The 15,707-nt window shown below is 43.1% G+C and overlaps 1 protein-coding gene across 2 annotated transcripts in view; it reads left to right on the top strand.

The window, feature by feature from the left end:
• LOC140201612 (probable methyltransferase TARBP1) overlaps window positions 1-15,707 on the top strand; it is a 398,438-nt gene that overhangs the window by 296,792 nt on the left and 85,939 nt on the right. For both annotated transcript variants that reach the window (XM_072265981.1, XM_072265979.1), the window contains one exon: window positions 10,781-10,905. In XM_072265981.1, coding sequence (XP_072122082.1) covers window positions 10,781-10,905 — 125 coding nt within the window. The remainder of the gene's footprint in view (window positions 1-10,780; window positions 10,906-15,707) is intronic.

Below are 15,707 nucleotides of genomic sequence, written 5' to 3'. Positions count from 1 at the left end.
GGTGTAAAATAACTTACAAGGTCATAATTCCACATTTTTGCCTATTGGTTGGAACCTTTTCATACCTGACCACAGATGTCCCATATAGGTGTAGCTGGTCTTCGACCGCAGAGTGGAAACTTAGACATATTACGCAATCTAAGTGTCATTGGCAGGCCAGTAGCTATTGCCCAGGAGGAGTCAGTGGTGAGCCAGCACTTCCTCGGCAAAAGTTTTCCTGGAAGGTTCCTGTTCGTCCCAGGGTTTAGGCTCAGGAATGATAAGAGACTGTTGGTAAGTTTCCATGTTAAGATGTGATACAAAATGGAGGAATCCTGCAGGTTGTTGTGTTTTTCCGCTACCTTTGTCCTTCATTGTGTTAGTGAGCTGCTCTTAGGGTGGTCCAGGCAAGTAACTGTCATGTCTTAGAACATAAAACATAGAAATCTACAGCACATTACAAGCCCTTCAGCCCATAATGTTGTGTCGACCATGAAACTGCCTAGAATTTCCATAGCGCATAGCCCTCTATTTTTCTAAGCTCCATGTACCTATCTAAGAGTCTCATAAAAGATCCTATTGTATCTGCTTTCCCCACCGCTGCCGACAAAGCATTCCACACACCCACCACTCTCTGTGTGAAAAACTTACCTCTGACATTCCCCCCGTACCTATTTTCAAGCACCTTAAAACTGTGCCCTCTTGTGCTAGCCATTTCAGCCCTGGGAAAAAACCTTTGGCTATCAACATGATCAATGTCTCTCATCATCTTATACACCTCTATCATATCACCTCTCATCCTGTGTCGCTCCGAGGAGAAAAAGCCAAGTACACTGAATCTAATGCTCCCCAATACAGGCAACATCCTTGTAAAGCTCCTCTGCACTCTCTCTATAGTATCCACGTCCTTCCTGTAGTGAGGTGACCAGAACTGAACACAGTACTCCAAATGGGTTCTGACCAAGGTCTTATATAGCTGTAACATTACCTCACAGCTCTTAAACTCAATCCCACAGTTGATAAATGCCAACACACTATGCACCTTCTTAACAACACCGTCAACCTACGCAGCAGCTTTGAGTATCCTATGGACATGGATCCCAAGATCTCACTGATCCTCCACACTGCCAAGAATCTTGCCATTAATATTATACTCTGTTTTTAAATTTGACCTATTAAAATTGAACCACTTCACACTTATCTGGGTCGAAGTCCATCCGCCCTGTTCTGAATTTTATCAATGTCTCGCGGTAACTTCTGACGACCCTTCAGACTATCCACAACACCCCCAACCTTTTGTGTTATCAGAAAACTTAACTAACCCACCCTTCTACTTCTTCATCCAGGTCATTTATAAAAACCACAAAGTGGAAGGTCCCAGAGCAGATCCCTGTGGAACACCACTGGACACCACCCCCCTGCAGAACATGACCCGTCTACAACCATCCTTTGCCTTCTGTGGGCAAGACAATTCTGGATTCACAAAGGAAGGTCTCCTTGGATCCCATTACTCCTTACTTTCTAAATGAGTCCTGCATGGGGAACCTTCTCAGATGCCTTACTGAAATCTATATACACTACATCTACTGCTCTACCTTCGTCAATGTGTTTAGTCACATTCTCAAAGAATTCAATCAGGCTTGTAAGGCACTACCTGCCTTTGATAAAGCCATGCTGACTATCCCTAATCACATTATGTCTCTCCAAATACTCATAAATCCTGCCTGTCAGGATCTTCTCCATCAACTTACCAACCACTGAAGTAAGACTCACTGGTCTATAATTTCCCGGGTTATCTCTACTCCCTTTCTTGAATAAGGGAATGACATTTGCAACCCTCCAATCCTCCAGTACTTCTCCCTTCCTACTGATGATGCAAAGATCAATGCCAGAGGCTCATCATTCTCCTCCCTCACTTCCCACAGTAGCCTGGAGTATATCTCATCTGGTCCTGGTGACTTATCTAACTTCACAAACAAGACCGAAATGTTGACTGTACTTTTTACTGTAGATGCTGCCTGGCCTGCTGAGTTCTTCCAGCATTTTGTGTGTGTTGCTCGCTTACCTAACTTAAAACTTTTCAAAAGCTCCAGCACATCGTCTTTCTTAATGTCTAAATGCTCAATCATTTCAGTCTGCTGTTACTCATCCCCACAGTCAACAAGGTCCTTTTCCCTGGTGAATACTGAAGCAAAGTATTCATTATATACCTCTGTTACGTCCTCCAACTCCATGCACATATTTCCACTATTGCACCTGATTGGTCCTATTCTCACACGGCTCATCCTCTTTCTCTTCACATACTTGTAGAATGCCTTGGGGTTTTCCTTAATCCTGCTGGCCAAGGCCTTCTCATGGTCCCTTCTAGCTCTCCTAATTTCATCCTTAAGCTCCTTCCTGGCAACCTTGTAATTATCTAAAACTCTATCAGCACCGTTTCTTGAATCTTTCGTAAGCTTTTCTTCTTCACTTGATTTTCCACATCGTTTGTACACTATGGTTCTTTTACCCTACCATCCTTTCCCTGCTTCAAAGGAACATACCTATGCCGGACACCATGCAAATGTTTAAACATTTAAAGTGGGAGTTGATAGGGTTTTGATTAGTAGGGTGTCAAAAATTACAGGGAGAAGGCAGGAGATTGGGTTTGAGAGGGGTTATAAATCAGCCATGAAGGAATGGAGGAGCAGACACGATCGGCCAAATGGCCCGATGTTTCTCCTATGTTTTATGGTCCAGCCACGTTTAGTTTTGAGCCCCAGCATAAATGCTGCAAGGTTAAAAGACGGTATGTGCTATTTCTACAAACCTATAAATTCAAGAGATACGCTAATTAAACAGAAAGCGGAGACCAAGTAGCTAATGACTCCTTCTGTAGTCTAAAATCAATATTTTAATGATCTATATCTGTTTTTCTGTTATCTTAGTTTTGATAAGCATATACTGTATAATCAAAGCATTCAACTGTTACTAAAGTATAAGTGTGTGTTTATTATGTTGCATTTTTAATTAGCGATATTCCTTGTGACCACATGGTTCAGAAGTTACTGTTTTCGCACATTAAATAGGCAACAAAAACCTAGTTTTGTATCTACTGTTCCCTCTAAACTGCATAAGTTCATGGCCACACAGTAACTGCAATGCTCCCGCACACATAGCTTTTGCTGCTGCGCAGCTGGAATACAGACAAATGAGAAAAAGTTTACAAAAGGTGAAAGATTTTCTTTGTTGTATGTATTTCATTATAGAAAACATAGAAAATAGGTGCAGGAGTAGGCCATTCAGCCCTTCGAGCCTGCACCGCCATTTATTATGATCATGGCTGATCATCCAACTCAGAACCCTGCACCAGCCTTCCCTCCATACCCTCTGATCCCCCTAGCCACAAGGGCCATATCTAACTCCCTCTTAAATATAGCCAATGAACTGGCCTCAACTGTTTCCTGTGGCAGAGAATTCCACAGATTCACCACTCTCTGTGTGAAGAAGTTTTTCCTAATCTCAGTCCTAAAAGGCTTCGCCTTTATCCTCAAACTGTGACCCCTTGTTCTGGACTTCCCCAACATAGGGAACAATCTTCCTGCATCTAGCCTGTCCAATCCCTTTAGGATTTTATACGTTTCAATCAGATTCCCCCTCAAACTTCTAAATTCCAACGAGTACAAGCCTAGTTCATCCAGTCTTTCTTCATATGAAAGTCCTGCCATCCCAGGAATCAATCTGGTGAACCTTCTTTGTACTCCCTCTATGGCAAGGATGTCTTTCCTCAGATTAGGGGACCAAAGCTGCACACAATACTCCAGGTGTGGTCTCACCAAGGCCTTGTACAACTGCAGTAGTACCTCCCTGCTCCTGTACTCGAATCCTCTCGCTATAAATGCCAGCATACCATTCGCCTTTTTCACTGCCTGCTGTACCTGCATGCCCACTTTCAATGACTGGTGTATAATGACACCCAGGTCACGTTGCACCTCCCCTTTTCCTAATCGGCCACCATTCAGATAATAATCTGTTTTCCTGTTCTTGCCACCAAAGTGGATAACTTCACATTTATCCACATTAAATTGCATCTGCCATGAATTTGCCCACTCACCCAACCTATCCAAGTCACCCTGCATCCTCTTAGCATCCTCCTCACAGCTAACACTGCCGCCCAGCTTCGTGTCATCCGCAAACTTGGAGATTATACTCTTCCATTAATAAATGAAATCAGAGATTTTCGAGGAAGTTACCAGGAAAGTTGACAAAGACAAGGCAGTTGACAGGGTCCTGCATGGGAGGTTGGTCAGGAAGGTTCAATCACTCGGCATTCAAGTTGAGGTAGTAAATTGGATTAGACACTGGCTTTGTGGGAGATTCCATTAGGTGGTATTTGATGGCTGTGTCTCTAACTGGAGACCTGTGATTAGTGGAGTGCTGCTGGGATTGATGCTGGGTCCATTGTTGTTTCTCATCTATATTAACTATCTGGATGATAATGTGGTTAACTAGATCAGCAGATTTGCAAATGACACCAAGATTGGGGGTGTAGTTTTTTTAAAATTTATTCATTTCTGGGATGTGGGTGTTGCCAGCATTTATTGCCCATCCCTAGTTGCCCTTGAGAAGGTGGTGATGAGCTGCCTTCGTGAACTGCTGTAGTCCCTGAGGTGTAGGTACACCCACAATGCTGTTAGGGAGGGAATTACATGATTTTGACCCAGTGACAATGAAGGAATGGTTTTATGTTTCCAAATCAGGATGGTGAGTGACTTGGAGGGGGATTTCCAAGTGGTGGTGTTCCCAGGTATCTGCTGTTCTTGTCCTTCTAGACGGTAGTGGTTGTGGGTCTGGAAGGTACTGCCTTCGGAACTTTGGTGTGTTGTCGCAGTGCATCTTATAGATAATACACACTGCTGCAACTCTTTGTCGATGGTGGAGGGATTGGATGCTTGTGGAAGGGGTACCAATCAAGTGGACTGCCTTGTACTGGATGGTGTCAATCTTCTGTGTAAATGGAGTGTAAATGGAGCTGCACTCATCCAGGCAAGTGATGAATATTCCATTACACTCCTGACCCGAGCCTTGTAGATGGTGAACAGGCTTTGGGGAGTCAAGAGGTGAGTTACACCTGTAGTCTGTAGTCGGGAAAATGCTTGAAGCTGTCATTAGGGAAGAAATAGTGAAACATTTAGAAAGGAGTGGTTCCATTAGACGGATGCAGCATGGATTCAGAAAGGGCAGGTCCTGTTTGACAAACTTACTGGAGTTCTTTGAGGACATAATGAGTGCAGTGGATAGAGGGGAACAGGTGGATGTCGTATACTTGGATTTCCAGAAGACGTTCGATAAAGTCCCGCACCAGGTTCTTATAAATAAGATACGGATGCATGGAGTCGGAGGAAATGTATTGGCATGGATAGTGGATTAGTTAACCAACAGAAGGCAGAGAGTTGGTATAAATGGGTGTTTCTCTGCTTGGCAGTCAGTGGTGAGTGGGGTGCCGCAGGGGTCGGTGCTGGGCCCGCAGCTGTATACTGTTTACATTGATGATTTGGAAGAGGGGACTGAGTGTAGCGTAGCAAACTTTGCTGATGACACTAAACTGAGTGGAAAAGCAAATTCTACAGAGGATATGTAGAGTCTGTAGAGGGATATAGATAGGTTAAGTGAGTGGGCCAAGGTCTGGCAGATGGAATACAACATTGGTAAATGCAAGACCATCCACTTCGGAAGAAATAATAGAAGAGCAGGTTATTGTTTAAATGGTGAAAGATTGCAGCATGCTGTTGTGTAGAGGGACTTGGGAGTGCTTGTGCATGAATCGCAAAAGGTTGGCTTGCAGGTACAACAGGTTATTAAGAAGCCTTCATTGCTAGAGGGATTGAATTCAAGTGCAGAGAGGTCATGCTGCAACTATACAGGGTACTGGTGAGGCCGCACCTGGAGTACTGTGTGTAGTTCTGGTCTCCATACTTGAGGAAGGATATACTGGCTTTGGAGGCAGTACAGAGCAGGTTCACCAGGTTAATTCCAAGGATGAAGGGGTTAATTTATGAGGAGAGATTGAGTCGCCTGGGACTATACTCTCTGGAGTTCAGAAGAATGAGAGGGGATCTTATAGAAACATACAAAATTTTGAAAGGATAGATAAGATAGAAGTAGGAAAGTTGTTTCCATTGGTAGGTGAGACTAGAACTAGGGGACACTGCTTCAAGATTCAGGGGAGAAGATTTAGGACGGAGATGAGGAGAAACAGTTTTTCCCAGAGGGTGATGAATCTGTGGAATTCTCTGCCCAGGGAAGCAGTTGAGGCTTCTTCACTAAATATATTTAAGATACAGTTAGATTGATTTTTATGTAGTAGGGGAATTAAGGGTTATGGGGAAAAGGTAGTGTTACGTACCCCGTAACTGGGTTGCCAAACCAGCAGAAATGGATCACTCAGTTGGAGTCTGGATTACTAGAACTAAGAAAGTTTTATTAAAGAAACAAGCAACACAGTGATCGAAAGGATAATAAATGCAACAGTTCAGCAATGATAAACACACATGTGCACAGAATTAAGATAACAGCATCAATCAAGCTCTATCGTTGTCTAGGGGTAAATGACCAAATTTCAAAGTGACACAAAAGTTCAGTCCAATTTAGTTCAGTTCGCAGTAATCGTTGCCATGGCGATGGACAACGTGGGGGGAGGGAGAGAGAGAACGGGAACGACTGATCATTCAGAAACGGCTTCCACTCACAGACCGGCGATATTGCTCACAAGCAGCTTTCGAGCGGGTGCTTTGTGATGTCACCTGAGGTCACCGACTGTGACCCCTCCTCCAGATGCGGTCGATCCTCTGCAGTGAACCCGGCACCCAAGCGAGGGTGGACACACACCGGGTTCCCGCTGATCGTACCTTTCCACCCTGTGCGTTTAAGGTCCGGTACTTCCCACCGACTCGTGAGAGGCGCACCGCTTCCAGGGTCTTGTTACCTCGGGTGTCATGTGTGTCCTGCCTTAGCGAACCTGTCCCTTTTTATCCCCCTGCTGGGGCATCGCCTGTCCATCACTTCAAACAGTTCAGGGTTCAAAGGGGGAGCCGCTCCAGACAGCTCTCTCTCCTGTCCCTTCATTACACATCTCCAGATGCTGCTTCATTGTTCCTTATCTCTCCTTCCCCTGAGGACAGGTGGCAGACCAACTGCTGATGCCACTGATGCTAACCCAGGCCAGCAAACATCTTAATTTTATATGTATTCTCGTCACAGTAGATAGATGGAACTGAGTTTATGGACAGATCAACCATGATCTAATTGAATGGCGGGGCAGGCTCGATGGGCCGGATGACCTACTCCTGCTCCTATTTCTTATGTTCTTATGTACACACCGCAGGATACCTAGCCTTTGACCTGATCTGGTAGCCACGGTGTTTAAATGGCTAGACCAGTTCAGTTTCCTGTCCATGGTAACCCCCAGGATGTTGATAGGAGATGCAGTGATGGTGATGCCACTGAATGTCAAGGGATGATGATTAGAGCCTCTCTTGTTGGAGACCGTCAATTCCTGGCACTAGGGTAGCTCAAATGTTATTACTTCCATTACTTTGCTGATGATTGAGAGTATGCTGATCGGGCAGTAATTGGCTGGGTTGGACTTGTCCTGTTTCTTGTGTACAGGACATACCTGGGCAATTTTCCACGTTGCTGGGTAGATGCAGATGTTGTAGCTGTACTGGAACAGCATGGGTAGTGGCGTGGCAAGTTCTGGAGCACAAGTCTTCAGGACTATTGCCGGGATTTTTTCTGCGCTCATTGCCTTTGCAGTATCCAGTGCTGTCAGTTGACAGCAAGATTATCAGATCTTGCAACGGGATCTGAAATAGTTGGAAAAATGGGTTGAAAATGCCAGATGAAATTTAATACAGGCAAGTGTGAGGTGTTGTACTTTGGTAAGACCAACGAGGGTAGGTCTTACACAGTGAACAATAAGGCACTGAGGGGTGCAGTAGCACAAAGGGATCTGGGAGTACAGGTCCATAGTTCATTGAAAGTGGTGTCACAGGTAGATAGGGTTGTAAAGAAAGCCTTCATAAATCAAAGCATTAAGTACAGGAGATTGTATGTTATGTTGAAGTTGTATAAGACATTGGTGAGGCCCAAGTTGGAGTATTGTGTGTAGTTTAGTCACCTACTACAGAAAATATGTAAGTAAGGTGGAAAGAGTACTGAGAAAATTGACAAAGATGTTGCCGGGTGTGGAAGACATGAGTTACAAGGAAAGATTGATTAGTTTAGAGCTCTATTCCTTGGAACGCAGAATGTTGGGAAGAGATTTGATAGAAATATAAAAGATTGTGAGGAGTATCAATAGGGTAAATGCAAGCAGGCTTTTACCTCTGAGGTTGGGTGGGACTACAACTAGAAGTCATGGGTTAAGGGTAGAAGGTGAAAAGTTTAAGGAGAACATGATGGGAAACTTCCTCACTCAGAGGGTCGTGAGAGTATGGAACAAGCTGCTGTGCAAGTGGTGCACATGAGCTTGATTTCAACGTTTGAGAAGTTTGGATGGGTTTATTGGTAGTAGGGGTGTGGAAGGCTATGGTCCTGGTGCAGGTTGATGGATGTAAGCTGTTTAAATGGTTTGGCAGGGACTAGATGGACCAAAGAGCTTGTTTCTGTGCTGTACTTTACTATGACTCTATGACTTTGTCATCAAAGGTATAGGATCTTTTCAGTTTTCATTCTAAATATTCATAGTATGCATATTACAAAAGATATTTAAAGTGCTATGCAGTTTTAAAAATTTCCTGCTCAGAGCAATGGTTGGTCTGACCAGATGTAAAAAAAAATTAGAGTGAATGTTGTTTGTATGTCAAATCACTCTATCTATAGGTTAAGACCTATTTTGTATTGTACAACACAAGTTATATCTTGCTTTTCCTGGTGGTATTCCAGATATAGCGGACAGCTCCTCATCGAATACTTGTAGAGGCCTCTGGAATTGATTTCCCACGTTTCATTATGTTTTGCCACAGTTCAGTTAGCTCATTTTATCAGATTTAATATAACATAGTCTTTGTTGAATTTGAATAGTAATTGATTTTGACATTATTAAATTTAAGTGTTACCTTTGCGGTGTTGATGTATTTGAGGTGATAACTTTGTCATATACACAAAATCTGTACTAAGAATAGAGTGGGTGCCTTGATAGCATAGAGGTTGGAGTTCAAGTTCAATTCCAACATCATCTGTAAGGAGTTTATAAATCTTCTCTTGGGAATGCGTGTGTTTTTCTCGGATTCTCCGGTTTCCTTCCACAGTCCAAAGGCTTACCGCCTAGTAGATTAATTGGTTATTGTAAATTCTCCTGTAATTAGGCTGAGTTAACTTGGTTGGTTTATCTTTAACTTGTAACTCCAGAGTTACAAGTTAAAGTTGTAACTCCAGAGTTCCTCAAAGGGGCTGCACACAATATGTTTCTCTTTTCAGTTTTCCTTCATGATGTTAGGGTGCAGAAAAGTGTTGAAGCATATCATCTCCTGTCTGAATGGCAAACTAGGTCTGCTCCATCTCCACAAAAATAATAAGTAAACTCCAGGACCTGGGGCACAATAGCCCTTGTGGAATTGGATCCTGGATTTCCTCACTTGTAGACCCCAGTCAGTTTGGGTTGGCAAAAACATCTCGTCCACAATCTCCATCAGTGCAGGAACACCACAGGGATGTGTACTTAGCCCCTGCTCTATTCACTTTACCCTTATGGATGAGTACAGCTCCAAACACCATGTACAAATTTGCTGACACCATTGTTGTGGACTGTGTTGAAGGTGGTGACGAATCAGCATACAGGAGGGAGATTGAAAATTTGGCTGAGTGGTGTAATAACAACAACCTCTCACTCAATGTCAGTAAGTCGAAGGAACTGATAGTAGACATAAGGAGGGGAAAACTAGAGGTCCATGAGCCAGTAATCATTGAAGATTCAGAGGTAGAGAGGGTCAGTAACTAAATTTCTGGGTGTCAATATCTCAGCGGACCTGTACTGGACCCATCATATAAATATAATTATGAAGAAAGCATGACAACAGCTTTGCTTCCTCAGGAATCTGCAGAAATTCGGCATGTCATCAAAATTCTTGTCAAACTTCCATAGATGTGTGGTGGAAAGTGTACTCACTGGCTGCATTATGGTCTGTTGTGGGAATATCAATGCATTTGTGTAAAAACTCCTACAAAAGGTAGTGCATTCGGCCCAGTACATCACAGTAAAACCTTCCCAACCATTGAGCACATCTAAATGAAATGTTGCCATTGAAAAGCAGCATCCATCATCAAAGATCCTCACCACCCAGTGGCATCCAGTGCTGACATCAGGTAGAAAGTACATGTGCCTCAGAACTCACAGCACCAGGTTCAAGAACAGTTACTACCCCTAAACCATCGGGCTCTTGAACAAAAGGGGATAGCTACACTCACTTAAGGGGTCTTTTATCTTGTTATTTCATGCTAATTATTCTATTTATTATCTGCATTTGCACAGATTGTTTCTGGTTTGCAGATACTGTTCTATAGATTTTCTAAGTGTGCTCACAGAAAAAGAATCTCAGGGTTGTATGTGGTGACATGTATGTACTCTGATAATAGATTTTACTTTCAGCTTTGAACTTAGAGTTAAGTAATAGTTATTTTTCCTTATTTCCCCATTTTTGTTTTATTTTGCTGTGAGTATGTGATCAGCTGAATAATTGGCTTAACGTTGCTAATTTTTATTAGATTGTATTATTTTGATTCAAAATTGTCCTTGCTTATAGTTTATGTGCAATCTTTCCAGGTTTGTGTCGAACAAGTGAGATATTCGGGGCCTCTGCACTGGTTGTGAGCAACTTGCATTGTGTGAATGACAAGCAGTTCCAAGCCCTTAGTGTTTCTGCAGAACAGTGGCTAACCATCATTGAGGTGAGTGGAGGGTTCCCCATTAGTTTCATAAATCAGCAATGGACCAGTGAAAGAGTGGTTCCTTACTCCAGGATTCTGGGCAAGGTAATAGATTCCAGATGCTAGTCTTTGGAGCAAAGACATTGCAGATACTGGAAATGTTAAAATCCATCAGAATCAGAATCAGGTTTAATATTACTGACATATGTGGTGAAGTTTGTTGTTTTCTGGTGGGCATACAGTGCAATATGTACGTTACAATGAAATATACAACAAATATATAAATAGTGCAAAAAGAGAGCAAAATAGTGAGGTAGTATTGATGGACCATTTGTGTTATCTGATGGTGGAGGGATGGAAGCTGTTCCTAAAACATTGAGTGCGTGTCTTCAGGTTCCCTGATGGTAGCAATGAGAAGAGAGCATGTCCATTATAGTGGATGCCACCTTTTTGAGGCATCATCTTTCAAAGATGGCCTTGATGGCGAGGAGGCTGGTAAACATGATGGAGCTGGCTGAGTTTATTTTCTGATCCTGTGTATTGCTGTTTCCATGCCAGATGGGGATGTAGCCAGTTAGAATGCTCTCCATGGTACATCACAGTGCCTCCCCTCCTTCGAGGAAATCTTCAAAAAGGCAGCATCCATCATTAAGTACCCCCGCCATCTGGGACATGCCTTCTTCTCATTGGTACTATTTGCTAGAGTCTCTGGTGACATATCAAGTCTCAAACTCCTAATGAAATATAGCCTCTGGCTATATTTATATGCATCAAACAGAGAATGAAAAAAGTGCTCAACTGGTAAATGAGTCAATATTTCATGAATAGACCCCCCATCTCTCCACTCTCAGCCTTCTCAGCTCCTATTTCTGATGATGACCTGAAAGATATTTGCATTAATGAGCAGGTACTAATAGAGCAGCCACTGAGTGTAGATAAATACTGAGAACATGAGCTGCAGAATCCTTGAAAGTGAATCTGTTCAGTGCTGAGGTGAGTGAAGTTGTCCACAGAGGTTCAGGAGCCTGATCTTTGTAGATAATAACTAATTCATTAGAGTCACTAATCACTGATGCATTATAGATTTCAAATTATTATCTGTGGGCAAAACTGCTTCACATTGCCAGTCCTTTATCTTGTATTATTAGGAAGAGCAGTATGTAAATATAAAAGGGGTTGCATTTCAGTTCCAAATGTGAACAGCCCAGCTTTGAAAGTAATTAGTAAAATTCTCTGGTGGAATAGGGATGGTAAATAATAAAGCTGCCAAGCACCTGCACATTCTATTTTTGTGCCCACAAAGTGTATCATTAATGATGTAGCTATAATGGCATACTCGGCATTTGCAGTGTCTCCTTCAAGAAGCACCACTCAGAACAGAAGCAAAAACAGAAAATGATGGAAGCTCTCGGCAGATCAGGCATTTGTGGAGCAAGACACAGAGCCAATTTCGCCACAGATTCTCTTTGATCTGCTGACAACTTCCAGCATTGTTCATTTGTTCAAGATTCAAGATTGTTTAATGTCATTTCCAGTACCCTAGAATAAAGGAGAACAAGATAATTGTTACTCCAGACCTGATGCAGCACAAAAAAACATAATAATAAAAAAACAAAAAAGTAATAAAAAACACAATAAATATAAGTGTATAAGATAGCTTAGGAACATAGATTGATTGTCTGTCCATAAAGTGACGCTAGGCACAAGAGTGCCTGTACATAAGAATACCGACAGGAAATGAAAAAGTAGTTGTGTTTGGGGGTGTGGAGGGGTGGGTTAGTGGGTGGAGGGGTGGGTTAGTGGGTGGAGATGTTGATCAGCCTTACTGCTTGCGAAAAATAACTGTTTTTGAATCTGGTGTCCTGGCGTGGATGCTACGTAGCTGCCTCTGATGGGAGTAGGACATAGAAACATAGAAAATAGGTGCAGGAGTAGGCCATTTGGCCCTTCGAGCCTGCACCGCCATTCAGTATGATCATGGCTGATCATCCAACTCAGAACCCTGTACCTGATACCCCATACCCCTGATCCCTTTAGCCACAAGGGCCATATCTAACTCCCTCTTAAATATAGCCAATGAACTGGCCTCAACTGTTTCCTGTGGCAGAGAATTCCACAGATTCATCACTCTGTGTGAAGAAGTTTTTCCTAATCTCGGTCCTAAAAGGCTTCCCCTTTATCCTCAAACTGTGACCTCTCGTTCTGGACTTACCCAACACCGGGAACAAACAGTCCATGAGCAGGGTAGGTGGGGACCTTCATGATTGTGCTGGCTACGTAGCATCCACACGAGGCCATGCTCTCTTCTCGCTGCTGCCATCAGGTAGACAGTAAGGAGCCTCAGGATTTACACCACCAGGTTCAAGAACAGTCACTACCTCTCAACCATCAGACTCTTGAACAAAAGGGGATAACAACATTCATTCTATTTCAGATGTTCCCACAATCGATGGTCCCACTTTAAGGGCACTTTATCTTGTTATTTCATGATCTCATTATTTATTATAATTTCTTTATATTTGTGTCTGCACAGTTTGTTGTCCATTGATCCTGTTTACAGTTACTGTTCTATAGATTTGCTAAGTATGCCCGCAGGAAAAAGAATCTCAGGATTGTCTGTGGTGACATGTATGTACTCTGATAATAGATTTTACTTGGAACATTGAACTTTATTTTCTGGCATTATGTATAACCTAGTGTCACTTTATGGACACAGTATCAATCTATGTATACCTTAGCTATCTTGCATATATATATATGTAAATACGGCCTACAGGGATGAGATCCAGCACCTGGCCGCGTGGTGTGCTGGCAACAACCTGGCCCTTAACACCCAGAAGACCAAGGAGATCATTGTGGACTTCAGGCATGCTAGGGGCCATACTCACGTCCTCATCTACGTCAACGGAGCTGTAGTGGAGTGTGTATCAAGCTTCAAATTCCTTGGTGTCCACATTTCGGAGGATCTCACCTGGTCCCTGAACGCCTCCATCCTGATCAAAAAGGCCCAACAGCACCTTTATTTCCTGTGGAGCATCAAGAAAGCTCACCTCTGTCCCAGGATACTGACAGACTTTTACCGCTGTGCCATTGAGAGCATACTCACCAACTACATCTCAGTGTGGTATGGCAGTTGTCCTGTATCAGACTTCAAAGCACTCCAGCGTGTGGTAAAAACTGCCCAGCGGATTATCGGCACCCAATTGCCCACCAGTGAGAACACCTACCGTAAATGCTGCCTGGGCAGGGCGAAAAGCATTATCAAGGATGCATGTCACCCTAACCATGGACTTTTTACTCTCCTCCCATCCGGTAGGCGCTACAGGAGCCTCCGCTCCTGCACCAGCAGGTACAGGCAGAGCTTCTTCCCTGAGGCTGTGACCCTGCTGAACCTCACATCACAGCGCTAAGCAGTATTGCAGTCATATTGTACTGTCTCAGTACTTCTATATGTGAGTGCTGTAGCACTTACTTTTTATTCGCAGTTATTTTGTAAATAACACTGTCCTTTGCATTTCTGGTCAGATGCTAACTGCATTTCATTGGCTTTGTATCTGTACTCAGCACAATGACAATAAAGTTGAATCTAATCTAATCTAATATATATCGAAGTTGCTGGTGAACGCAGCAGGCCAGGCAGCATCTGTAGGAACTGCAGTTAGTCCTGACGAAGGGTCTCGGCCTGAAACGTCGACTGCACCTTTTCCTACAGATGCTGCCTGGCCTGCTGCGTTCACCAGCAACTTTGATGTGTGTTGCTTGAATTTCCAGCATCTGCAGAATTCCTGTTGTTTGCTAATATATATTGTTTGTTTTTTATTATTATTGTGTTATTTATCTTACTTGTTTTTGTGCTGCAGCAGATCCGGAGTGACAATTATTTCATTCTCCTTTACTCTTGTGTACAGGAAATGATATTAAACAATCTTGAACCTTGAATTTTTGTGTTGGATTTGCTGCATTTCCATTTCCTTTCTCCAAGTTTTTTTAGGTATGTGAAGAGAAGGAAGATAGTTAAGAACAATGTTGGGCCCTTGAAGAATGAATTGGGAGAAATTGTTATGGGAAACAGAGAAATGGCAGACGAATTTAATAAGTACTTTGGATCTGTTTTCACTAGGGAAGACACAAGCAATCTCCCAGATGTATGGATGGGCCAAGGACATAGGGTAACAGAGGAACTGAAACAGATTGACATTAGGAAGGAAACGGTGATGAGTAGACTGATGGGACTGAAGGCTAACAAATCCCCAGGTCCGGATGGTCTGCATCCTAGGGTACTAAAGGAGGTGGCTCTGGAATTTGCGGATGCATTGGTGATCATTTTCCAGTGTTCCTTAGATTCAGGATCAGTTCCTGAGGATTGGCGAATGGCTAATGTTATCCCACTTTTTAAGAAAGGAGGGAGGGAGAAAATAGAGAACTATTGCCCTGTTAGCCTAACATCAGTAGTGGGGAAGATGCTAGAGTTCGTTATTAAAGATGAAATAGCGGCATATCTTGATAACAGTGATAAGATCGGGCCGAGCCAGCATGGATTTACCAAGGGCAAATCATGCTTGACTAATCTATTGGAGTTTTTTGAGGATGTAACCAGGAAGATAGACGCGGGAGATCCAGTGGATGTGGTGTACCTTGACTTTCAGAAGGCATTTGATAAGGTACCACATAGGAGATTGGTGGGTACAATTAGAGCTCCTGGTATTGGGGGGAGGATATTGACACGGATAGAAAACTGTTTGGCAGATAGAAAGCAAAGTGTAGCAGTGAATGGGTGTTTCTCGGAATGGCAGGTGGTGACTAGTGGGGTGCCACAGGGCTCG

Source organism: Mobula birostris, chromosome 8, assembly GCF_030028105.1.
Source record: "Mobula birostris isolate sMobBir1 chromosome 8, sMobBir1.hap1, whole genome shotgun sequence".
Taxonomy (NCBI): Eukaryota; Metazoa; Chordata; class Chondrichthyes; order Myliobatiformes; family Myliobatidae; genus Mobula; species Mobula birostris.
Note: the sequence above shows the minus strand (reverse complement) of the source record. Positions and strands in the feature narration are given on the sequence as shown.